The following is a 26,609-nucleotide window of genomic DNA, read 5'->3' as shown; positions in this document are numbered from 1 at the left end:
TGTGGTTTAGTTTGTTCAGTTCATTGCCTTTTGAGAAATGTTTGCTATTTGTGAGAACAGCATAAAGAATTTCTCAAATTTACTTTTCTCCTGAAGTTTGAAGTCCTCTGATTGAAATCGACAGTGAGTCAAATGTATTGTTTCTGTGTGCGAGGATACCAAAAAAAATGCAGATGTTCCTTGTTTATTTTTTTATGGAAATTCATTGTTGAAGTGGCTTGAAAAATGTTTTCCTTTTTGACAATGAATTTCTTTAAACACATTCTGAATACAGAAAGAATAGGAACGATGAATTTAAAAGATCAATTATAGCGCCAACCTCTCATTGCGATTGTTTCAACAAAACATTTCATCAGCAAGTATTAATAAACCCAAATTTTATTCCGAGGGAGTCAGGAAAAGACTTTTAATTACCAGACTCTCTTCATCACTTAACAAGCTCGGGGGATGAATTGCTGTGGAGAAGTACGAAGCCCTCAAAGCACTGTTTCATGTTTACTAGCGCAACCACAGCACGTAACACGCAGGAACACCACATCAACTTTTACGCCGCAGCCTGCTTCCCACACAAATCATTTGCTGGCACAGAAAGTGGGAACTTCCAGGGCCTGAGTACAAGCAAATACGATGGGTGGTTAAGATTCAGAAGTACTAACAACACTGGTGTTTTAGAAGTCTTGCAGCGATTGCTGGTGGGGTGTGGGAGGAGATTGGCAGTGAGAGAAACTGGAGATGGGGAAGGTACCTCTGAAACCAGTGAAGTGCTTCCTGGTACTGGTAAATGCCCAGACACAACTGGCTTTTGCAGGAGGATAAAAACAAAGGTGCAGGTAAATACATCTGATTTTGATATCACGGGAAAACTGAACCATACTCGCTCTGTAACATTTTAAGTCATGTTTCAAACACTGTTAGCTTTGAAAATGGTTTATTTTTAAACCTACCCAAGATCAAAATTCGTTTCAAAGAAGTTGCTAACGGTATATTTCATTTCAATACAGCCATAGTAAGGCCTGATGCTACATACTGCATTAGCAATCTGCAGTCTATGCTATGTGTTTTTTCACACATCATCAAGTTCAGCCAAATGCAGGTTAGAGCACCTTTTCTTCAGAAAACAGTTTCACCCGTTAATCTCCAGATTGCAAAGCTACTTTTGGTGACCTAGGCAAAACACAACTTTACAAAATCACTGGGGAAGAAAAAGGCATTTTTACTCTTAAATTGATACAATAATCCACCACTGAAATATGACTGTAGGAAGACATACACGGTATTCTTTTCTACAAGGCTCTTTGAAGAATCCAGCAAGTGTCAATAAATAAATAAATAGTGAATTTTACCAAAGTACTTTGCTGCAATAAAGTGAGTTTGGGAGAAGGGTTACCTTGCCGTACGTAGCTGCCTGCCTCTCATTTTCACTTTGTGTTAGCTGTCTACGTAGTCTACGAAGTATTTCTTTCGGTAAGTCTTGGGGCTTCAACCCTTTTTACCCCACAATGTTTTAAAATGAGTAATTAGGTCAGGGAATGAAGATCTTGCATAATTCGCATTCTCACACTGAAACAAAAGTTAATTGCATTAAAGCAAGCAAGGATATAAATTGAAATCTATTCTTCGAGTAAAATTAATGGCACGAAGCACTAGCAAGTTAAAAAAAAATAACAGTATTAAGACAAGGTGAGAAGTAGGAACCAGTTCAGGGACTGGGAGAAATGCATATAAAAAAGTCACACAGACCACATCGAAGTCACTGTCAGAAAGAAGGTTCTCCAAAATTTGTTTTCATGGTCCAGTATGAAAATGCACAGACATGTAAGAGATCTTTTACCCCACCCACGCCTGCCACTACTTCTTAAACACATGGGCTGAAGAACAGCTGGGTAACTCCTCAAAGGTAGCAGTGCTTATGTTACAGAGGACTTCAGTTTCAACCAGGGTGACCTACAGATGAAATTTGAAGGCAGGCAGAAACTTAGACGTGACTCCTTTGTATAACAGTCTGCAGGAAAAGGTAAGCTAGTCCGTCTGTTTTCTTGTCAGGATTTTTACATCCACGACAACTGCTGTATTGAAGAGCAAAGCCACGGCGCTGTGCAACTGCAGCTGGCTGTTCTGCTGCTTGAGCAAGCACAACCATCCTGTTCCAGCCCTCTCTCTCTCGCTTGGTCCAGCCAGGCAGATAGGCCACAAAGCAACAGAATTAGACAAATAGAAACGTCTCTCCCACGTGCTCCCTTCTCTGCGTGACTAGGGCTAGGCTCAAAGTTGAGCCTCATGGGTACAAACACTGATTCATATCTTCCCCAGTTTTCTGGGCATATTCATATACTTATTTTCTGACATTCTCTGTTCTCCAGAATGCTCCTTGCAATTATTGTATCGTCACCATATGCATTACTTTTAAAAGCTGGCATTCGCCATGCATGCTTGATACGAGAACACGGAGCCTAAGTTAATCCAGAGATTGTTCCAAGCAGTAGTAGATGTAAATTTAAGTATGACAAATGTGCATGCTTTGTGGAAAACAACTACGTAAAGATGCCAAATGCTAAAGAAGAGAAAGAGCAAGAGCAAGAGCCGTGTTTTCAAATGGTACAGAGAAGTGTGACTGGTACTTGAGCAGCATGACAGTTGCCTGAAACTCTGGTCACAAGAGATCCAAGAATTTAAAACATGAATTAAACTGAAGAAAAATTATCCAGAATAAGAAGCAAAGTAGGAGAGCAGATTAATGTTATGAAGATTTCTCACAGCTTCAGTTGTTTTTTTTTTGATACGTGAACAATCTTGCTGTCCTATCCCAAATCCCTGCAATACTGAATCCGCTCACTCAAGACATAAATGAATTTATTCCCTGTAACCAAGAGGAGGGCTGGATACACACAGGGGTGTACCCTAGGTACTCTGGATGTTACCTGCACGTTCTAGACTAGCTGTGTTGACAATCGAAGTGCACTTGCAGAAAAGTTTTCAGCTTCAGTCCCAATGCAAATGAACCTCTGGCATTACGACTGCAATTACCATATTCATAGAGATTAATTAATCAGAAGTGTTGTTTAAATAAAAGAAAAGCTAGACTATTTCAACTCATCAAGATGATGTATTTTAAGAAAACACTTGACACAGAGTCAGGCTTTTACTAGGAGCTCAGCTTTGTAGAAAATTATTGAAATCACGGATTAAGATGGTAAATCCTATTTCAAAAAAGAAATTGATGTGAATAACAAGCGTGAAAGCTGAGGCCACGGGGAACTGTAAGCTTGATATGAGAACCTGCAGAGTTCCGCGTATGTGGTCACAGAGCCCGTCACGAGATCGCTGTTTCACGTGGGTACACATGGGTTTCACGTTGCTGGAACGAGCAATGGGGCAGCTAAAACCGTGACGGTAGAAAGGCTCTAAAGCAAAATCATCAGACTGCAGAGGCTGCCTGCTGAGATTTAACAAGCTACGCAGTGGGCAGTCTGGGTACACCTTGTTTTAAAGAGCTCCAAGATCTTTCAGTGTTCAGCAAGAGGCCTCCTAAAAGCCTTCAGCTAAATATTGAGATAACAGCAAGCCCTCTGGTGTAAATAGGATAGTCTAAAATAAACAAAATAAAGCAATGCAAAACCAAAAAAACAGCGTCCTACCTCTGAGCTTGATGTCTTTTCACCTGATCCATTTATCCAGAGCACAAGGAACATTAACTCCCATGCACACGTGCATTAGGAATATCTGCACCAAGCAGGCCTCCTCCTTTCACGTGTGTTTCCATCTCCCCTGGTTTCTTCTGCTGCCTAACGCCTACTGCTGTGAACAGAAACTCTGACAAGTTATTTCCAAAAGCCAATACAAGCACCTCACAGAATCCCAACACGTCAAAGCGATTCGTTTCCCTTTGCTAACTCTCCCTGTGCTACGAGCTGTGTGGACATAAGCTGCTTCTCCCTGAATACGTGGAATACTGCAGGCACTGCTGCAAGTACTGCGGTTTCTTATTGTCAAGAAACGTGATTGTTTAGATTTGGAGTTTTGAGGGGAAGTGTTTTTTGTTGTTGGCTTTTTTAGTCCTCTTTATTGGCATTACATGAAACATCTATATTTGATAGCGTTGGCAATCTCTACTTGGGTACGGCAAATCAACTCAGAATCTGCAGAGAGTAAAGTGAACACAAGCGACAGATTCCAACAGTCAGAAGAAAAATCAGGTGGCTGGCCTGCGCCTACAGATGTAGAACTCAGCTCTGTGAAATGAGAAGTGCATCACTTTCTACCAAACCAGCTGCTGAGTTTGCTAACCAACTCTCAGAATAAATTTATGGATGCTGTAAGAATAAAGTGACAAGGCCTTGACACAAGTGAATAAATCTGCCAGTTAAGGATCCTACCTCACCACACGGCATTTCTTTTCCAACAGCCCCCTGCCACCGTGAAGTTTCACCGTCATACCGTCCCTCCCAGCCCTGAGATGCTCCTTGCTGCTGGCTGGGTCCCCAAACTGGGAAATGGCCCAGTCGTGTAACGCCCAGGTGCCTGCAGACCAACTGGCTAGGCAGGAGAGGTGCTGCGTGGCCTGCCTGGGAGCAGAGCGGGCAGACACTACCTGGGAGGCACCCACAGCAGCCAGAACCAGCCCCTTGCCATTCTCCCAGGTGACAAACCAGCACAGCACCTCAGCTGGGAGGCAGATCCTCTCACCTCTAAGCACAGCTACAGGAATATGCTCTGAAGGGTCAAAAAATATCAGTTTGTACATTGATCCATTGACATTTTACTGTGTTTTCCTAAAAAAAAATCTTCTCATCCAGATACAGCATGCTGTGCATATGGGACAGCTTCTAGTAGTAAGTGAACACCGCATCAGGCTCTTTTGAAAGGTAGCTTTTGATTTTCTTGGGTCGACAATTCTACTCAGAAAACACTCTTACAAAGGCTAGTATCATCCACCTCATTCCATGGGAGCACACCTTTGTTAAAAACCCCAGTTCTTGAAATTAATTTGGTGTCTGAGGGAGAACAAGATATGTTGGATGATCCACCCATGAAGACGTGGAAAATGCTTGCATAGAAGTTCCTTTTCCAAAGCAAAAGGTTTTTAACTGATCATTTTAACCTCTATGTTGTCATTGTGAGAGAGAGAGAAGTATCATCTTCTCATAAGTTCAGTCTTTTGTTTAGAACAGACCTCTTTTCTCCTCAGAGGTGGTTAAGCAAGTAACCTGAACAACCCTGGAGAACACGTTCTAAGAAAAAGGCAAAAGCAAAATAATGGTCCCCAACTGCATTTAAAAACGTAGGCATGAGCTTTGTTCTGTTTTGGACAAAATATATGGAGTAAGAAACACGTAGTTGAAGATCCAACTAATAGAAATCCAAGTTTCAATGTGCAGAGGGACCTATTTTAAAAAGACAAAATCTCTTCTTTTACAATGAAGCATTCGAAGTGATTGTGTTAGTCTGGCCTTTAAATAGCAACACTTTTTTTTCCTCCATCTCAAGAGCATATTTAAAGAAGCCACTTACAAAGCACTTACCTCCCCTTTCAAGCACAATATTCTGAGTTACGTACCTATGGCAGAAGCTAACAAACAAGAAACTTTAACCTAATCTCCAGCAGAAGGGGCTTCAAGAAGGAGGAAATGTAAGCTAAAAGCAGAGTTACAAGTGTTTTAATTCATCTTAACAATCCTACCATACACAGTAACAAAAAGAGTTATGTGCTTGCATTTGAGTGCAAGTGCAAACACAGGACCAAACAGAAAGTCACCTGAGAGGAGGCCCAATTTGTGTGAGAGCAGATTAATTTATGTACTTATTTATGCAGGACTGCTCCTGCCCTTCTCCTAGTGCAGTAGAGGGGTGAAAAAGTTATGAACTTGCCATTACAGAAAACATACAGCTATGCATGTATTTGACAGCATGGTCTACTATAAGGTGTAATATCATAAAAAAAAGTTTGTTCTAATCTTTAAGACTTTGACTTAAAATTAAATTTCACTTGTCCTGGGGCTAAGCAATATGTCGGCAGTGATTGAAAGTTCTTACATTACCCACAAATTTCTTATGTGGCCGAACTACCCTCAGCTCAGGAGAACCAATATGTTTCCAATCCCATTCTGAATCAACAATCACCCATGCGTTCTCCCAGCTGTATGCGGCAATTTCATGAGTACCATTGTCTACGGAGAATTTAATAATTTATTTTTAAACAGTTTGACCATCCTGTGAAACAAAAGATGGATTACCAATGCTTGTACACTGCTCTTGAAAAAGCCTAATAGAGTGCATTTAATAGAACTGTCAGAAATAAAAAGTGCTTTAAATAACAACAATGGACCTCAGAGAAATTAACTGTATCTCTTTATTGTTAACCAATGAATGTTATCCAAAATAGTAGATGTAATTGTAGCTTAATTGTACAACACAAAACAGGATGCTAAAGGAAAAAGCATGTGGAAAATTACTTCACCAAGTAATCATTAAATGTATTCTTAGTACTTCTGCACCAGTAAGTATTCCCAAATGCTGGTGACAGCATCTATTACCACTTTGTTCATTGTGAAAATCCAGAGTACAAATGGTTGTTCCTGGTTGTTTTTAGAAAAAAATCACACAGCTTTATAAATGGATCTAATCCATTTACCCCTATTCTATATACTGTAGATTTATGAACAGCAAACTTTACTGGTATTTTTCCCCAACACTGAAACTGATGCATCAACGGTAGTGCACACTTTCCAGGGAAAAAAGAACTCCTTGGAAGCACAGCGTTTCACCTAATATGGCAAACTGTTCGAATACTTCAGAAATTTGCTCATGCTTCAGTGTGTGAAGCCTGTGAAACAAGAACTGTTCTTACAATGCACCACAAGCAGAAACACCAGCTTCCACCAAGCAGCATTTTGAAGCACGTGTACACCATCCGCACATCAGTCCTCAAGGTTAATGAGATATGTTTAGCCCCACAAACCAAAAATATATTAATGTTTCTTTATTTTATTTTCATGATGTCACCCCACATAGCCAACCTTTAACTGCAAAATAAAAAAGCCTTAGTTGGACTGTTCATAAGAAAAATTAAACCTATTGTGCATGAAAAAAATGTTTAATAAAATGGCAAATTTTAATAGATAAGTGTAAATTTATGAGTGCATAATATCAAACAGAAGAGAGCTGAACCATCCTCAGAGAAAGCAGGGTTCTTCCATTGTACATATTTACTAGGGTACTGCAACAGAACGCACAACTGCAGTTCACATTAACTGTGAAGGTATTTCTAAAGTTCATTTTCTAAGCAGGTTTCTCAGAAAAATACATGAAAAAAGGAGCGAGTCTCCTTCTCAGGAGAGAAAGGACTTCATGATTGACATCAGATATGACAATTACAACAGCTTCAATGAGAACTGAAGCTACAGATACTTTTACTCCAACTCTGGGAACTTTCATTTTTATTTGGAAACCTAAAACCAGATTAACTATTAAGCACCTTCTACACCCCTCCCAGAAGATAGTATACCAGTGACAGGTTCCAGCTTTAAAAAACGTAAGATGCTTTTACAATTTAAACTCAACAAAAGGCAGTTAAATAGCATTTAGCACTATAAATCCTTCTTGAATTCAAAGGAAATCCTAGGAGTGGGGGCTCCTAGCATTTGTGATATTACTGAATAGAGACAGTCAGTTTGAACAGAGCTTTTTCCCTGGTGTTTGAAGGACCAGTCATCATGTATGTAGTAGTGAGGTAGGATACTGTCCCCTCCCTGGGACTGATGTTTTCATATGCTCCCTTGCCAGAAAGGTCCAGGTCTCCCTACTGCAAATAAAATAATTACAAGCAAATAGCTTACAAAGCTTTTTTTTTTTTAAATTTTATTTTGCTGCGTTAGAACATTTTGCGCGTCTAAAATAATCACCTAGGCAAAGCAATACTTATTCAAGCCTATTCGCAGCCATGTGCTGCCCACAGGTAGTGTTCCATTTAAAAAAACATCTCCTGGAACTACCACCTGCCATCCAGACCTTTGTGAACAGGTAGGCAAAGAAAACCATCAATGATGACAGGACATGAAACACCAAAGAACTTGACTTGGGAGGGGGAAAAAAAGAAAAAAGGAAACTGGAAGTCAGTGATATTAAACTCTTAGTGGTGTAGCTACATTGAAAAATGTGATTTCAAAACTTCATCATACTGAAACAGTAGTACCTATCCAGTTTAGGTTCGGCTCCATTATTCTTTCTATTTCTTAAGGTTTAAGCAGTATGTACACTTGTCAGTCAGTATATACTTCACATCAGTTTTCAAAGAAAAAACTACAAAACAATAAAACTGAAGACATGATGGGGGGAAAAAATGCTATTATTCTCCACATCCTCCCCCCGCAGAAGTTAGGATGACAGACTGCCTTACTGTTGAATAGCTTCCCATAAATTTGTCTTCTGACCACTGCAGTCACACTGGTATTAAGTGCTTTGGCAAAGTGGGGTGCAATCCATCAAATATGTAAAGCCCTGCTTTTATCTCTGCTGGTGGTTCAGCTTTACGAGGAACATATATGCAAAATAACAGCTCTCACATTGCTTCAAACTCATCGATACGCTGCTTTGTATTGCCTTGTCGGATTTGTCGAAGTGTCTTGTACTTATCACGGCCTGCTTTAACATTCTCAGCATGAAGAACATCATTTTGTGTTTTCTTGGTTTCGTCTCTGGCTTGAGCCAACTCAGAACTTAAAGCCTGTTGAATAAAATATTTGCATTTGAGTGCTTTAACTAATCTTTTAATGATTCTGGAATTTCTGATAACATCTATTTTGCAGCTTGGAATTTCTTGAATGCCAACTAATGAAATACTTTCAGTAATGTTCAGTAACAGAAGCTGGGAGGTCTATCAGACTGCAGAAGGAAGAGAAAAGCAGCAGCGACACAGGATTCTTTCCTTATAGAAGCGTGAGCGTCAAAGTAAAAAAAAAAAAAAGCCTCATACCCTAACATCTAAGAAAAGAGGGACCAGCAGGAAAAGGCAGGAGAATGATCTTATTTCTATTTCTGCCTAACTAAAGGCAGCACAGTCATCCTCCTGATTCTGTCAGTGACTGTTCAAGCAGAAAATAAAAATTACCGAATCACACTACTAAGATATTGCTGCCAAAAAAAGAAGCAACTTCTCATTTATTTCCTCTCCAAACAGAGATTTCTTAACACAGCAAATTGTTACCACTGATATTAGATTATTGTACTTTGAGAGATGCTTTTAGAGGTAGGCTAGCCTACAAGTAAATGCTCTTCTTCAGGGAATTAAGATTCATCCTAAATGGGCATATTTCAGTTTTTGCACTTACGAAGTCTGAGCAACTGCAAATAAACCCAAACACTATGAAGCAAGCATCTGTTCATACTACTTAATTTCAGTAATTTAAGAAGGAAAGTGTTATGTTTTAGCATTCAGTGTCCTGGGCATCATAATAATGACTAGAAATCTTTACTGTCCAATGTGAAAACATAGTAATACTTCTAAGCTATAAAGCATAATCTTCCATCCAGCCTTCCCCTTTCTTCTGCTGCTAGAGCACTATGAAGGACATTGGTTAAATAGTAATAAAACAAAGTAAGTGATAAGGGTATTTTCTTAACTTCAATGAGATTTTTGACAAGCAAAGAATAAAAACCCAAAGCCTGAATTATGTCGATGCAACTGTAAGTCTTCATTACCTGGAGTTGTTTCTTAACACGTTCATTTTTCTGTGTTTCTGTTACCCGTTCTTCCTCACTCCTGTGATTCATGACACCATCAGAAGACAGCTCTGCACTGGCTTCAGCATTGTTCTCATCATGCTCATCGTGTTCGTTCTCTGTTGGAGGAATAACTGGTGGGGGAGGAGGTGGAGGAGGAGCAGACATCACAGATTTCAGTTCTTCTTTGGTCTTTTCCAAGTCCTCCTGGGCTGCAAAAGCCTAAATAAAGCAAACAACACTTAACATCTTTAAAACTGATTTACAAATAATCAGAAAATTAGAAAGAAGTATTTGAGATGGCTTTAGATACATGGAAACCGCATCTATAAATGACACAGGAAAAGCCTAGATGCTGAAAGCTGTTAAAAAACAAGGTAAAAGAGGTAATGACTAAAACCAGCTATACTGTAGGCCCATTTAGTCCACCCATTTCCAGCAGTAGCCATAGAAGAGTGAGAGAAGAGTCAGAGAGGGCAGTATATTGATTACTTTCCATCTTTTACAGCCTCCAGAAATTTGAGTCTCAGGGACTTCCTAAACAAAGGTGATGTCCTTGAATTTCATATACAACCAGAACTTTAATAAGAAATTGTTCAATCACTTTCTGAACCTGTGTATACAGCTAGTATGCACATTCCATAGTCAATTACAAATTGTGAAGAAATATTTTCACAGAATCACAGAATAAGGATTGGCAGGGACCCCTGGAGGCCATCTAGTCCAAACCTCCTGCTCAAGCAGGGACACCCGGAGCAGGCTGCCCAGGACCACATCCAGGCGGCTTTTGGAGACCCCCAAGGAGGAGACCCCACAGCCTCTCTGTCAGCCTGTCCCAGGGCTCCGTCACCCGCCCAGCACAGAAGTGCTGCCTGGTGCTCAGAGGGAGCCTCCTGGGTGCCCGGCTGTGCCCATGGCCTCCTGTCCTGGCACTGGGCACCACTGAGCAGAGCCTGGCTCCGGCCTCTCTGCACCCTCCCTTCAGGGATGTAGGGACAGGGATGAGATCCCCCTGAGACTCCTCTTCTCTGGGCTGAGCAGCCCCAGCTCTCCCAGCCTCTGCTCACAGCAGAGATGCTCCAGTGCCTTCACCAACCTGGTGGCCCTGTGCTGGGCTCTCTCCAGTGTGCCCAGGTCCCTCTGGTCCTGGGGAGCCCAGAACTGGACCCAGCACTCAAGGCGTGGCCTCACCAGTGCTGAGAATTTAGTTTTTATTTAAATGATGGTCTCATTACATTTTATGTGCCTTTGTTCTAATTCTGTTTCCTCTTTTTCACCACCACTCATGTTTTTTTTTTTATACCTCTCTTGACGTGTTTCTTTTCCAGCACAAAGATGCAACCTATCCCATAACCACACGTACGGAAGCCATTTCAAATCTTTGATCACACCTTTGCGATGAGAATTCCCCCTCTCCCCCTTCATGTCTATCTACTATTAAGAGATGACTTCTAAAGTCAAGCTGGCTTCAAAAGACTAGAGAACAAAAACCTTTAAGAAAAGCTTCTCTAAAGCCTAAGGGAGTAAGACTCAACCCCACGGACTTCCACTGGTATTCCTGCACTCATCTCCCTTAGTTTCTTTGAAGTTCTGACTTCACACAGCATGAGCTCATTACTTTGTGTTGCCATTCTGAGGCTTCCTCTTCTTTTTTTTTCTTGGCCTCCTCTAGAAGTGCAATCTTGGCAGTGAATTCAGCAAGTTCTGCTGCCTGAAACAAAAACAAACAAAAAAAATTAGTTCAATACTATTTTGGTTCTGCCTTTGACTATTTTCAAGTTGGATCACAGCAGTTATCCATCACTTCTGTTTATTCAAAACAGAAATTTTAAATATACATGACAGAGGGAGAGAAGCAGTAATCTTGCCTGATAGAAATAAGTCCAGAGACATGCACACATATACATATATATACACACATACATGTATGTCTGCTGCACTTCCAAACTTGTTGGGAAATAAAGAGCTGCAGGTACAAATTACCATTTGGCATTGTTTCAGTTTAATACAGCTTTAAAAGTTCCACCAAAAATCTGATGACTCTGGATCACAATCTCAGCTCTCTCAAGCTACATCTTGCCTTCAGCATTGTGTGCTGACTTGGAAGACCAAAAGCCGTTTTATAGTTGAGAAATACTCTCCTAAAATTTGTGCCTCTCAGTACGTGCAAATCTTTGAACAGAAGCCATCTAGCACAGAATATAAGAAGATACTGCTGCAAAGAGCAAAATCGAGCATAAGGGTTTTATTATTTTTTATACTATGTCCCACAACAATCTGTAACAAAGCATAGAGCATTTCACATACTTGTCCATTTTACAAAATAGATGCAACCAAATCCAAAGTCTAGATTTCCAACTATGTTTTTCCATTTCTTTAATGTAGGGTTAAAGATTCTTACTAGTTGCTCCTGGTTCTTCATCTGATCAGCTGCCTGCTTGGCTAGAGCAGCTTTAGCTTCTTCAGCTGCTCGACGCTCTTTTTCCAGGCGCTCTGCTTCTTCTTTTGCACGCTTTCGTTCTTGATCCAGTTCTAGAGCTCTTCTAGTCTGCTCCTCTAGCTCTGTGGTAGGGAAAGTTTGCAGACAATACATCGTTACTTAACTCCTACTCATATGTAACACAGATAACAGCCAAAATATACTCAAAATAAAGGTGGAAAATTGACAAAGATTTACAAGGCTGCCTCAAGTTAGCCTGATTTGAGCCAAGAAGAGTTATCATGTTCCCCTGAGCTACACTCCAAGTCTGATTTTTATTCTCCCCTTTTGAAACGTATGTTGGATATATTTCATCTCACTTGACTGACAGCCCAATGTTTCAGAAAAGTATCAACTCATCTTTATTAATTTAGTTCTGTCACTAAGTGTATACTCCCTCTCAATTATGTGAGAAGTTTTTATATACAATAAATCATCCTGTTACCATAAAACAAGTCAGAAAATCACCTGCTCTATTAAAATGCTTCAAACAATAACTGCAACTGACAATTTAGACATGCATCTCCAACATGACTCATTGGAAAGGTCAGAGAACAGAGCTAACTTCAAAAAGATGCAAAGAGGAAAAACTTAAATCAAAGAAGGGATAATAGCTGTCTAGCTGCCCGATTAGCAAAACATTACAAGCTAATGGGCAAAACCATGATATAAGAGAAATAGGAAGAAACAATCTACCACTTCTGTAATTTCAAAGGAAGATTTGCACAGGGAACTTGTTTTTTTCCGATAATCCAAATTTGAAGGCCAGAATCAGGGGTATGGCATTACAAATATGTGGAGTTGCACAAATGCAGTACTTATAAAATTAAATAAAATGCATGAATGTTTAAAACACTATTCAAAAGGATGAAGTCTTCCAGTGAAGATGGAAAATGCTTAAGTACCGTATCAACTACAGAACAAAGGCACCATTCACATAAACACTAGTCCATATAGGAAAAGAAGGCTAATAACTACTACCACGTGACCATTATGCACTGTATCAGAAAACAGACTATAATTTGTTCAGAATCAATGAATTGTTTTTTCGTACTAGTTTCTTTGACAGTTACACATTTATACTCTTTCCTACAGAACAGTTTTCCTAGTAACATGCACGTTAAAAGAAATACTAACAAGGGATTTCTATTGTAAGTAATTTACAACTAAAGGTATTTCCAAATGAAGTGTGTTAGAACAATTTCTAACTTAGCAAGAACATTAATTTTTCTTTATTAAAATGAAGATCAAGTATACTGTTTCACTCAATATAATGAAACAATTTGAGATGAAAAAAATCCTATTCTGATTCCTGTCCCTGAATGACATAGACAAACTAAGAACAAAGTTAAACTTCCTAAGTTTTATTCAGTAACACAGCTCTCAAGAACTCTAAGCTACAGTGTGATTTCTGTCAAGTTCTCCAGAAATTAATGGTTGTGACATGCTTAGCACCAATCCTGATGTCCTGTCTTTGGAAATGCAACAATTAGAATATGATCACCAAGTCAGAGTAGCTCTGGAAACACTGCTTATTTTCAAGGTTCCCTGATGTCTATACTTTCATGAAAAATATTTCAGCTGACATTTCCCCTGCCAAACATTCTGCCTAGGATTGCTTTTTTGTTCATTTAAAATTTAGACCCAAACATGTGATTTATTTTTATTTTTTTTAATAGAGGAAACATAAAACTTATTTCCTCAGATCATCAAAAAATCCAAAACACGAAGCCCACAGAATAAAAAGGTTTCAATCTTCTCTCAGAGCAGCTCTGTCTTACTCATGATTTTAAGCAAGGGCTGGAATTCGCAGAGGACAGCCTTTACATCAACAGAAGTGCCTTTTCGGTGCCTGGTGAAAAGTTTCTAGGTTTAGCCAAGTTACAAACGTATACACATCTTTCAAGGACTTGTAAGATGTACTAGCTACTCACTGTTGTTTACTGAAAATGTGCCTGTGTTTTTTTTCCCTAGCAGAAGAACAAACACCTGATGTCAGCAGTTGATTTAGTGATGGAGAGACAATAATATGACAGTCAGGCGAACTGCTCACCATGCTGCTGCTGATGGTAACTTCCATGATACCAGGCTAAACAGCAGCAGGAGATGCTACCAAACACTGGAACTCACTATCCGCACAATTAAATCTTCACAGTCACCCTGACACTGTGATGTCCTGGGCTAAAAACCTCTCCTTTGAACAATTCCAAAGCCCAGCTGGGATGTCAGCTGTCTGGGTGTGTCCACCCTGTTCTACACTGAAATATTAAAAAGTACAGAGGTAGAGCTAGAAAACAGTGCCAGGGATATGCCATTTATTTGCATAGATGTAGCCAGAGATTCCCCTTATCACACCTGAAGACACGACTTGTGACCAGAAGAGGGAAGAACAGAACTTCTATGAATATTAACCAAAACTGAAGCAGAAAAAAAGAGTACGGAAAGGAGCGAGTGAAAAGCAGCTGAGGCATGGACTGTACAGAGTAGTTCAACACAAAGAACCATGATTATTCACTAAATATAGCTTATTCACTAAAATCTGACAAAAATTTAGTTTTTAAAATTCTCAAATCTTACACGGGAATGGGAAAACAAAAGGCTAAGGAACTTTCAAATGAGAAGTTATATTCAACAAAATCCTAGATGAATTACTTTGAATCTTCAGAGCCCCCCTCCAGCCTCAGGTTTTCAGCATGTCAAGTACTTCACAGGTTTGAGTTGAACTGTATACTCATTAACTTCCATTTTATTAAAAAACCACTCTTGCTAAAATCAGAAATTGCTTTCATATGATGCACACACATACCCACACACCCCAACTTTCAACTTTTAACATTGAAAAGAAGAACAGCTGTTCTTAAATCACAAACACAGCATTAAGTTTTGCTGTTATTTTAGTAAGTTGGAAAAAAAAAAAAACACAGAAAAACACACCAAGAGAACTGCGGAACCTCACTACCCAAATGAACTAAACAGTGTCATCAGCTATAAGAAATCCAGGACCAGTGAGAGCTCACCTTTCTGAGCTTTCATTGTTTGCTCTTCAATTTGTCTTAAGCGTTCCATTAATTCTTCCTTTTCACGCTCTATTCTTTCTTTTTCCTTTTCTGCTATCTCCCTTTTCTTCTTCTCATTTTCTAGTTGTGCCCTGAAAATAATACAAGTGTTTTGTTTTGTTTTTTGTTTGTTTGTTTTGTTTTTTAACATCAAGCAGATTAAATTCTAGTCTTAGGATTCTGGTAGCATATTATTTTAGTTTACTCAGCTAGAACAGAAGTACAAAATTCTAAATACTTTGAATTCATTTTACAATGCAAACAGAGGAACCAAGTTTCATTATTTCAACATGCTGTACAGAAAAATAATTTAGGAACAAGAATTGCTTAGCAACATTGGTTATGGCTCAACCACATAAATCCAAAGCTACAGTTACATTTTTTACACAACTGATGTTTCATCTGGACTAGAAATAACAATTGTCTTTATTTTTTAGAGTATACAAAAGGTAAATCACGATTTTCTTCACTGAACTTGCTTTAATGATTCACCTGTAGAGTATAAAAGTCCCTAAGAATCAAGCGATGGAGACTTAAAACTGTTTCACAAAAAGACTTAATGAGAAACAACGGTACAGCTACTATTACTATGCTGAAAGCTCAACAAGGATACAGCTTTCTATTAAGACAGGTGAACCATGTTACAGGAAGAAAAGCAAACGTCTTTTCTAAAATGCTAGGATGCCTGATATTCTATGACTCAGTTTTCTTAGAAGGACAGAAGAATTTTTCTTCAGTTTCATGAAAGTTTGTTAATTACCTTTCCAATTGTTTCTGATGTTTCTCCTCTCTAGCTTGGGCCTTCATCTGTTGCACTTCAATTGTATCAGGTTTCCTCCTCCTCATGTACAATTCATGATTTCCCATACACAGTGCCAAAATCCGCTTGTTAATTCTTAGACGAGGTGCATAAAAAACAAAATCCTATAAAAATAATTGCAGCATATCCATTAATCTAAACACTCAGTTGTGATGAGACTCGAAGTATCACTGCAGACCTGCATTTGTTAAATTTAAATTTACAAACATTTTGACATTTCTCCTGTGAGCAATTCAACACATTAAGTCTATAAACCTAGTTACTGCAAGGAATCTGCAAGATAAATTCAAAATCCCATCTGGTTTCCTCTACATAGAGGTTAGCTATTTTACCCAACATTAATTTATTTAAACTTCTAAATGTAAGGCTATTCTCTACTCTGTTTCAATATAGTAAGTTAACTTACTGCTTTGCCCCAGAGAGTTTCATGAAAGATTCTACCATAATACAAGTTAAAAAAAAACAGAGGGGATACAGGGAGTTTAGCGTGCTACACTACAGCTTTTCAATTCATCACAAAACATTAGTTGGTTTAAAAAGGAAAAGGAGGAGAAAAAGAAAAAGTCTTACCAGAATGTCAGCCAGAATGAGGAAAGGGAAAATAAGCATACCATACTTCACAATTAAAACTTGGTTTTGATTACTATTTTACCAATATGAAAAATAAATGCCATACAAATATTTACTCATACCACAGTGCCAGAGCAGGTGCCTTAAGGCTTAAAACTCTTGATATACAAAGGCATAGTATTCTACAGAGTACTTACGGGGGCCTTTTTGTCAATTGGCTTTATGACAAACTTTTTGTCATTAAAAGAGATGTTTCTTATTTCACTCCATGGAAAACCAATCTTGGGTGTCAACCTTCAAAGAGAAAAAGTTCTCATTAAAAGAAGTGTATTTAATTTATATCCACTAATGCTTAAGACTTAATTTTGTACTGTTTTGACTGCTACACAATCACATGCACAACAGTTTAAGGACATTTTGGTAGACAACTCCATATACTACTACGTGCCCATCAAATTAATGTTTCATATTAATGCAGCACTTCAACAGGAGGAATTCAGAAATTTCAAATGGTGACTTTTTCTACTATCGTTAAATACATGCTACACAGCACAATCACACACTGATTCTTTATAAGTCAGTGATAATTTTTCCTTCTGTAAGAAGGGTAACTATATCGATGAGTATATACCCTTAGAGAAGTCTGACATCCCAAAGGCTGAAATTAGATTAGCCTTCAGGAAGGCTGTACTTTGTTTTAAACTCAGCTGTAAGATACGTGCGTGTTCTTACATTCCCAAAGTTCAAACTGAATTTCATCCACTTGCGTTTTAAGTAGAATTAAGTTCCGGAACAGTTCCAATGCTTTGCACCAACTGCATAACTAAGTATTGTTCTCCATGGGCACAAAAAGGTTTTTTTTTTCCCAGTTTATATTAAATACAAATGTTTAAAACGTTTGATTGCTAACTATCAGGAGTAAAATAATACCAAAAATTAGCTGATTATTCAACCTGATCTGAACATTGCCTGACTATTTTCTTCATCTTTCAGGAGTTATGTTGCCATCTAATGGCAATTAAGGCTTGCAGAATTTTGTTAGGAAGTATATACATCAGAGAGCATGAAATTACAGTTCAGCTGACAGCTCTTATCTGGTGTTGATACATCATGTTTTACTTCAAATCACTGTGGAAGTACTGTTAACATCAGATTCTAATAATAGAAGTGTCTGGAAAGAAATAAAAGAATGAGTCTGTTCTTCTGTTTTAAGACTCTTAAGTTTCGTACATTTTAGCTTTATCCCTCTTCAAATACAAAATAATTTTATCTCTTTATCAGGATCCAAGATCCATCTATTTTCCCTGACGTCTAAAAGGTTTTGCTTTTAGAGTATGAAAAACTTTGGTATCTAACAGCTCTAATCCTAATAGCTGTTCTTGCAAAATGTTTCTCAGACATATTGCTCAGCTTCTCAGTGTCCTTTTCATTCTGACTGAAAAGGAAGACTTGAGAGAGTGAGAAGTACAGAAGGAACCCATATAAAAATGCTCTATCATGAAGTTACGTTGCTAAATATGGATGTAGGTTTACACAGAACTGTTCTGCTGTTCCCTTCTTTTCAATTGCTATTTCTTCTGTAAAATTCAAATATTTCAGCAGTTAATTTCTATCTTTTACATAGATTAGAAAGAAGGTCTTTGGGAATCTATTTTGCTGATGTTCCTGAAACACAGTAAGGTGTTTTTTGTATAATCTCAGGTAGCATCTCCAAGGACAGAATAGAAAATGAGTATTAGCCACTTACTTGTCATCGTGTTCATAAATATTCAAACCCAAAGCATCAACTCCTAACCACAACTCAGTTCCTTTTTTATTCTTTATTTCAAAGTAGTTGACTCCATACATTTCCAAATCTTGTGCTATCTTAAGGTATTCCATCATAGAATCTTCCCTGATGAAAAGAGGAATAACAAATGTAAACAGGTAAGTGTGGACAAATCAAAAATACACTGTAAGAATAAGGGAACTGCAGAGTAACTAGTGTGAGATTTAGGTAGGCATCAAACCTCTCTTCCTTGAAATTCACATGTACATTGATTTAGGTACTTGTAGAGGTGGACACCCTAATACTCAAATACAGTTTAAATCACTGTACTCTGTGTTTTCAGCCTGTGGACTAACAAAACACTAATATTTTAGAGGTAGGCGACTGCAGACAAAAGCAGTTGACAGCCTTATCAGAAATCATGTAGGTAACCAATAATCCAACTGGAAACTCAACTCTCACCTAAGATTTCATGGAAGTTTTTGACAACTGGCTATACCAGCCAGAAGAGAATAAGAAAGACGTTTCCAAGAAAAAATAACACCTCATAAAATACATTCTAATTAAATAAAGTCCTAAAAGGTCTAGGAACATTTAAGCAATTACCTTAGCATTCCCCTGTGCTCTTCATGCCAGTTCTGTATTCTTTCTTCCCACTGTTCTTTTGTCAGTTTGTGCTGTTCTAATACACTGTGAATAGAAATTGTTATTAAATTACACTGGCTACCATTATTATTTTTTAAAAAAAAAAAAAACAACCTTGTGGAATAACACATGCTTTAATTAAGTTTAAACATTACTTCCTATATACTCACCTTTAACCCAGACCCAGAAGTTTCAAATTTCGAAAAATATGCAGTTTAAAACAGTGTGAATTCACTTCTTTTTTCATTGTATAATATACTCTTTGAATTATAAAAGTGACAGCATGGCATATCTCAACTTTCAATAAAGCCATAAAGCGTAACGTTTGGAATGCCCCAAAACAAGCCTATAAAATCCTCATACAACAATGCCACAAATTAATCTCTATATATTCCCAGACACATTCAAGCTTTCATTCTGCTGTCATTTGGAAGAAAACATAGCACATTAAAACAAGTCAGCAGGCTATGTTGTGTTTTTTTAAAAACAAAACAAAAACATTAAAATCAGTAGTGAAGCAGTTTCAGAAATTTGATTTTTAGAGAACTACAGCAGGCTGCAATGATGGAGATATATTTTGACCTACCTAGAACTTGCAATGTACTACTGCAGTAAGAAATCAAAAGTGTATGGTGACTTTTTATGCTTTTACTCTATGTGGCTAGCTTCTCAAGCATTCTTTAGAGAAATTATTTTTAAGGTGTATTAAATAAAAAGAAACTAAGACATTCTTACTAAAAGAAGTCAGAATAGTTATTTTTCCTTCCTTTCTCTTTACTCAGAAAAAGAACAGTTTACTACTTTTCCCTACATTTTTAGGGAACTACAATAAGGAATAAAGAGATTGATGCAGAATATACTGATACAGTACTTCTATTATAGGACCTCTCTCATTCATTTTGCAACTCTGTCTAAATAAACAGCCATCTCAACATTTGGTCCCCTCCACTATTTCTTCACATGCTCCTAAAGAAGCACGGCTAGCAGGTATGCAAGTACTGCTCTGACAAAAAGAGAAATCAAGGAATTTCTGTCTTGTTGCTACCCAACTCATTACTTTTGAGCCAAGAAGTATATTCACTGGTCAAAATACTGCACAACTCTATAGTTAAGAAGAACTGAAGGTCTTCTCACCTTTCTCAGTAAAATTTTACAATGCTAGTCTACTTGTGGAAACAAATATTTTTGTCATTACATTGTTCTGAAGTACCTTAATTATGTACCTGTTAGCTTTCTGGCAAATCTCTGGTGACAGGAGGCAAAACAGGAATAATGTTAGAATGAATACAAAAGATGTGTTCACTCAGTGCAAACTGCCACACTATTGGTTGAAAACATGCTGGGAAATCACCTGAACATTTGTCTACTGAAAAGGAGCATCCTAAGCATTTGAATTTGTGTTGTACACAAGCAATCCAATATTCACAGGCAGGCATCACAATCAGAAACAGGATATCATTTCCTCCTAAATTCTACTACTACAACATGTATCTCTTTAAGAAAGTTACCATTAAATGCACATTTTCACTTAATATTTTACAATAACAAGTGCGCTGCAAGTTCATATACAGCAGATGATGCAAAAGCATATATTTATGGTCTGTCTCACCGCTGAGGGAGGAGTCTGTCATTGGCTAGGTAGCCTAGTTTATGTATCTCCTTATTGTAATCTCCATATTTGGACTGCACAGCGTAAGAAGCCAGAAGAACTGCAGTTTCTGGTGGACAATATATCTCATCATTTAAGATAGCTTCTTTGACTTGCAGGAAGAAAAGTCTCTGTGTTATTTCTTGAATTAACTCTTCAGATACATCTTCTGGAAAAAACTTGGCCCTGAACTTGAACTGCAAAGGATTCTCTTTCCTTACATCCTGCTGTGTTACCTAAGGGAGGAAAAATAAAGTAAATGAAAACAAAAAGAGCACTAAGTGCTATATCAAATACAAATAGCTTGGCTGTAAGCTCCTGCGCACTGAAATCCAGAACTTCTTGACAAGCCCACAGTACAACTCACTGAAGATTCACAGGGCACTGAATCAAGTACACCAATTTGCATAAATCAGACAATTTTGAAACATTATTCAAAGACTGTGTGAGAGCTTCTTGTCTACCCGAGTGTATTTATCACAATAAAGATCTGGAGAACAAGTTGTAAATACATAACAAAAAACCTGAAGCTATATCCATGGATGAACTGCAGTAAATATCAAAACAGGTTTAATAAGATTTCTTTAGCAAGAACTACTGCACATTAAGTGTAAAGCTGGATTCTTTTACAAGAAGTCTTTGAACTACTGAACTAAGCACATAAGCTTTGTGCCAATGGAAAAACCACAATTCTACTCATCACATTTTCCTAGAACTTATGTATAAGCCTTATCAGCATTTGGGTGAAGAGCAGATGTGGTCAGCTTACAAGTTTTAAACAGCTGTCTACTTCAAGATGTTATTTTTCAAATCTCTATATGAAAAATAGGTCTCCTGTTTTATTTGAGCTCAACCCTCAGAACTCACTATGACTAAAACAAAAAATCAACAGTTACAGTAATCCTAGCAGTGAGTACTGTGATTATTAAAAGGTGCATCGAGAATAAATCTCAGACATCTCACCTATAAAAGCACTTTATCATGTATTTAATTTTATGTGCACAAGCAGTCCTTTTAGAACTTCACTATGCATGAAATCATGTTTGTTTGCTCAACTCATAGGAAGCACCAAAAGTTATAAATAACAACCATTTAATCACGTACCTCAGGCAGCTTAAGCATTACATTTCAGATGTTAATTTTACATCTTTTGCTTGCTTTCATTCTTGCCCATAGAGCTCTGATTTACATATACTGTATTTCACTTTAAACTCACCAACGATTAGTTCCATTCTTGCCATAATAAAACCATATTTGTACATCTGTTCTGTGATTAAAAGGCAATTCCCTACCTTAGCTGAAGTTAAAGAAGTTAGTACACCCTTGCTGCTCCTGCATAAGCAATTTGACTTACTACAGACCTTTTATAGAGTAACTTTTTATGTATTTTTAACTGCATGATACATCAGATAATGTAGTTCTGCCATTAGGACTAACAAAATGTTTGTAGCAGTATAATCTTTATTGCACAAAACAAGATATAGATATTAATCTGCAGGAGACAGCTTTGGTGGTTAAACTCAGTAGACTTATCACAGAGGAGAAGTAAAGATTATATAAAAGCAGTAGGACCTAGTCCTAAAAAAAAATCCCAAATTATTTCCTAAAATTCAACGAACATATTCTTGATTAAACTTAACTCAAAGAATCCCTTTATTCAGCAGTGCCATTAATTAATACTAAATAATTTTAATATTAAAAAGTGACAACCAATATTAAAAAGCGACAACCAAACCATAGATAAAATTTAAAATAAAACGATCTGGTTCCCAATACCTGGCAGTTCCGTGCCGTTGGGGAAAACAAAATAAAAATGATCCCACAGTTTGCGTGTTGGATTTTAGATACCTAAGTGGAAGGTTAGGAACCTACTATTGGTGCCTTGCTCAAAAATCTATAGCTACATGCAAATTTCTGAAGCTTAAATACTTATAAACTATGAACATTTATTCTATTGTATTTTGCCACCTGAAAACAAGACAGTCATATGAATGGAAGTTTTCTGAACGCATACATCACCGTGGTCCTAGAAACACAGAAAGTGACTTCCAATCATCCACAAATTAACTGTTGATGTAGTTTTGCAATACGATTCTGTTCCTTTCTAACTAATCAAACTTAAGACCGCATTTTGTAATTTAAAGCAAATGAGAAACAACTTCTTGGCTAAATCTGAAGCCAGATATCTCACTCACAACAAAGCATCAAGTCTTATAAAAGCCTGTTTATAACTACACATTTGCTAAAGTGTCAGGAAATTATTACCTTTTTATTTAGCTTCAGCCAAGTTGAGTAGCCTTTGCTGTCCACATACTGTAGCCCAAAAAACCAGACTTCACGAAGACCAACGGTTTTTACCACCTAAAGATAAGTGACCCAGAATCATCAGTAATCTGTACAGCAGGAATTTTTTATGGTTGAGCTATATAAACCATCTCAAATTGAAATACAATTAAGTGTTTAACATAAAAAAAAGGAGCAAAACATGTTCTACATAAACTCTAACACCATGTTGCTGAACTACCAGCTGGAGTGTGCAGCTTACTGCATGTATCATCCTCAACACCTAAGGAATAAGAGGCAGCAAACGAGGACCCTGATCTTTGAAATCAGGTCTGGGAAGTGATCTGCAGACCTACAGACAAGTAGGTCCACTTCAATAAAAGATAATCGGTGAAATTATAGTAAAGAATAATACTTAGGGACAAGTATGATGTAAAGAGGATGCATCACCTCCTTCAGATATTTTTGAGATCTTCTGAGTTAATGATAAAAGGGATAAGAATAATCTGGCTGATAAATTGTATGTGGATTTCCTGTAAGATTTCTGATCAGGCTATCACCAATGGCTATTAAAGAAACAAAATGTCCTTGAATAAAGGGAAGGTTTTTTATGGATAAATGAGTTAAAAAGAAATAACCAATTCCAGCAATAGACACTGATTACTTGTAGTGCAACCACTAGGGAAGTCCTGCAAGACTTCATAGGTGATCCAACAACAACAACAAGAAATTGATGTGACAAAATTTGCTGTAGAAAACCTTCCATAAAGATCTCTGAATGAACAATGGGGAAAAAAGATGAACTTCAGTAAAATATGATATTTAATAGAACTAAAATACTGTGAACTGAACACAACAATTTTAATCTTGTGAACAGAGTACTTGTTGCAAAAGAAAAAGGCTCCAATGACATCATGCTATTATACAGGTCTGTGGTCTTCCCACATCTCTAATACTACATACAGACTGGTCGTGTCACTTTATAAAATGATGTTTCAGCACTGGAAATGTTTCAGAAATGTTAAAAGGAACGATCAGTGATATGGAACATTTTCAGCATAGACGAGACCAGAACTAAAGCTACAGACAGAGAAATGAGGAAGGGGGGAAATACGATGTGTGTCTTTAAAACTCACATGGCAGGTAGAAGGAAAATAAAGAATGATTATTCATTATTTCTAATAATTCTTACATCATGAGAATCAACTGAATCATTAAATAGCAGGTTCAAAGCAAACAAAAAGAAGCACTTTTACTGCACAGCATATAATAAAACTGTGGAACTATCTTGCAAGTCTTTTGCATAGTGAGAGTACACATGGATTCAGTAAGCAATCAATCAGAAAGGTCCAGCAAAGATTATTAAAAAAAAAAACTGTAAACTCTGGCTCCAAAAGATGCGGTATGGCAGTACTTACGTATGTTCTCAGGCTGGACCATGCTGGCAAGCTGGTTTACTGAAGGCTGTTTTATGGAAGCATTCAGATGCATATGAAGTAAATAGAATTTTACACATAGATCCTCCTCCACTTTTAAGTAGTACTAGCGGGTTGCAAAATTAAGATTTGGAAAATTAGAAGAATGTCATAATTAAGACTGCTGTGCAAACTTACTTCTGATCCCTTGAACGTGTGTATTACTACTTAACAGTCACTCAAGTGCACCTTTATTATTCCATCATCTACCCTTCCACCTTCAAGCTCCATCAAGGCACAGAACGGACAACGCTCATGGATCCAAACTGATTCTTTAGTGAACAATTATTTGCTTGAAAATTCCTACATTATGTTCCTGCTTTGGAACAACTGAGCAAGTTTATGTTTCTGCTATTGTCCTCATTTGAATCTGGCATCCTGCTGCTTCTTTTGGCACAGATCTCTGGTGTGATGCTGATTAAACTACTTACGGCTTCAGCAGATGACTCCAAATGCTCTTTACTTTGCAGCTGTCCAAGTCAACCCTCAGTACCTACTCAGCACTCTGAGCTGCAACATCAGTCAGTAAGAACTGCAGATGTTGAACAGCTCTGCCCATAAGGCATGAGACAAGTGCTTATGCTCCTGTCAAAACATTTCACTCTCACTGCTAGCCACTGCCCTTCAGCTGAGAAGCACATTGCACATTATTCAAAACACACAGGTTGCCTTCTGCAAAGTTACGCGTGCTTGTAAGTCAATACTGAACACAGCTTACACATGAGCTTGTTCTACCTCAGGAAATAAGGAAAAGGACGGTCTGTCGCTGCCTCTCAGCTCAAAGAAAAGGATTTCTGAAACTTTGTAACATGATAATATAAGCACTTGTACACACCAGTGGTGTGATACGGAAAGTACGCAATGGGAAACTTAGGAGTCTGATTTATAATTCAGGCTCAGAAGATTTATTAGGTAGCTTCAGGCAAATTTTCATCACATCTGTAAAACAGATTTATCCACCATCATATCCCACAGCTTGACAACTAACGGGTAATAAACTCTCGGAGAAGAAAAGTGACTAGAAAACAGATACGTGTTTTGGCAAATCAAAACATTCACATGAAGAAAACCTAGCAGGAATTCCATTTAGTCAACCATGGAAAGATCAATCATAATTGAGGTTTCTGAGATACTCAGAAAGGAGAGCTGGGGTTTAACTTGAAATAAAGGAGACAACTCTCCCATTCTTCCTAAATGGAAACTACGGGAAACCAGTTCTGCTGCTTGGTGCTAACACCTTACTGGAAAGAACAAGACAACTCCCACCTCTGCCACCAGACTGGAAAGGCACCCACCCCAGGATTCTCTCTCCCAGGAAAATCAGAGATAATAAATTGGTTGATAAAAAGAGGACAGAACTTCTCTTGACCATCCTGAGCACTGGCAGGATGGTCAAAAAGACTAATGAAAAATATGTTAAGACACCTCCTGAAAGAGTAGGAGTCACTAAAATAAACTGGTTTGTGCATTAAAGAACATCATTATGTTTCACAACGGAGGAGAAAAGAGAAAGCCATCAGAAACACTGAATGCTAGCAGATTAAGATGAACACACAAAGAACAGGAAACAGATCAACAACTCCAGAAAACAGCAACTAAAAAGTTGAAAGAACCATTGACTGAAGAAAGGACAAGTTGTTCACCAAAACCAAAGTAACACTAGACAACAGCTAAAATCGTGGACAGGTTGTCTTCTGCAAGCAAAAGCTAACAAGTCACGTCCACCATCTCATCATGAGCCTGGCAGACCAATTCTCTCAATAACAGTGCTATTAAATTCCTAGAGAAATAGCATACTTTTTGTATGAAAGTGCTATGTTGGGTTTGCAATACAGTTCAGCTCTTGATGTTACTCTGTGGAAATCACGTACGGATCATGCTGAAAATATTTTTCTCATAACACAAAACCATGCTGGTTGATTTTGTCTGACTTAATTTTCAACTTCCACAAGGTGACTGTAAGAGCTTGTGAGATGTCAAAAGCCACAGAGCGAGTTAAGGAACAAAACTGTAGAGAACATGGAACGTGCCAGGATAGAAAAAAGAACTCCCAGCTGTATCTTTGTTCCCTGTCTGCAAAAGCCCCAATTTGGATGAAGCTGATTACCTGGGCACAAGACATTACACAGTAGAAAGTCACCCCACCCAGAG

At 37.9% G+C, this 26,609-nt stretch overlaps 1 protein-coding gene and 1 long non-coding RNA gene across 3 annotated transcripts in view; both read right to left on the bottom strand.

Moving 5' to 3' along the window:
* Positions 1–2,041: 2,041 nt before the first annotated feature.
* On the bottom strand, positions 2,042–5,688 carry LOC118167521. The gene is made up of 2 exons (XR_004751178.1): positions 4,260–5,688; positions 2,042–4,106 (listed from the first exon to the last, which is right to left on the bottom strand). It is a non-coding gene; the product is annotated as an uncharacterized LOC118167521 (long non-coding RNA).
* Positions 5,689–6,323: 635 nt separating this feature from the next.
* The window catches only part of RDX (radixin), a 39,716-nt gene continuing 19,430 nt past the window's right edge, over positions 6,324–26,609 (bottom strand). Inside the window, exons 4-14 of one of the 2 annotated variants that reach the window (XM_035326925.1) lie at positions 22,966–23,061; positions 20,662–20,936; positions 19,014–19,097; positions 18,387–18,533; positions 16,837–16,933; positions 16,010–16,173; positions 15,211–15,341; positions 12,116–12,276; positions 11,333–11,425; positions 9,694–9,936; positions 6,324–8,719 (exon numbers count right to left, since the gene is read on the bottom strand). In XM_035326925.1, coding sequence (XP_035182816.1) covers positions 8,555–8,719; positions 9,694–9,936; positions 11,333–11,425; positions 12,116–12,276; positions 15,211–15,341; positions 16,010–16,173; positions 16,837–16,933; positions 18,387–18,533; positions 19,014–19,097; positions 20,662–20,936; positions 22,966–23,061 — 1,656 coding nt within the window. In that variant the 3' untranslated portion in view covers positions 6,324–8,554. The remainder of the gene's footprint in view (positions 8,720–9,693; positions 9,937–11,332; positions 11,426–12,115; positions 12,277–15,210; positions 15,342–16,009; positions 16,174–16,836; positions 16,934–18,386; positions 18,534–19,013; positions 19,098–20,661; positions 20,937–22,965; positions 23,062–26,609) is intronic. The other variant, XM_035326934.1, reaches the window with a different exon arrangement.

Source organism: Oxyura jamaicensis, chromosome 1 (assembly GCF_011077185.1).
Source record: "Oxyura jamaicensis isolate SHBP4307 breed ruddy duck chromosome 1, BPBGC_Ojam_1.0, whole genome shotgun sequence".
NCBI lineage: Eukaryota > Metazoa > Chordata > Aves > Anseriformes > Anatidae > Oxyura > Oxyura jamaicensis.
This window is presented reverse-complemented; position numbering and strand designations above follow the sequence as displayed.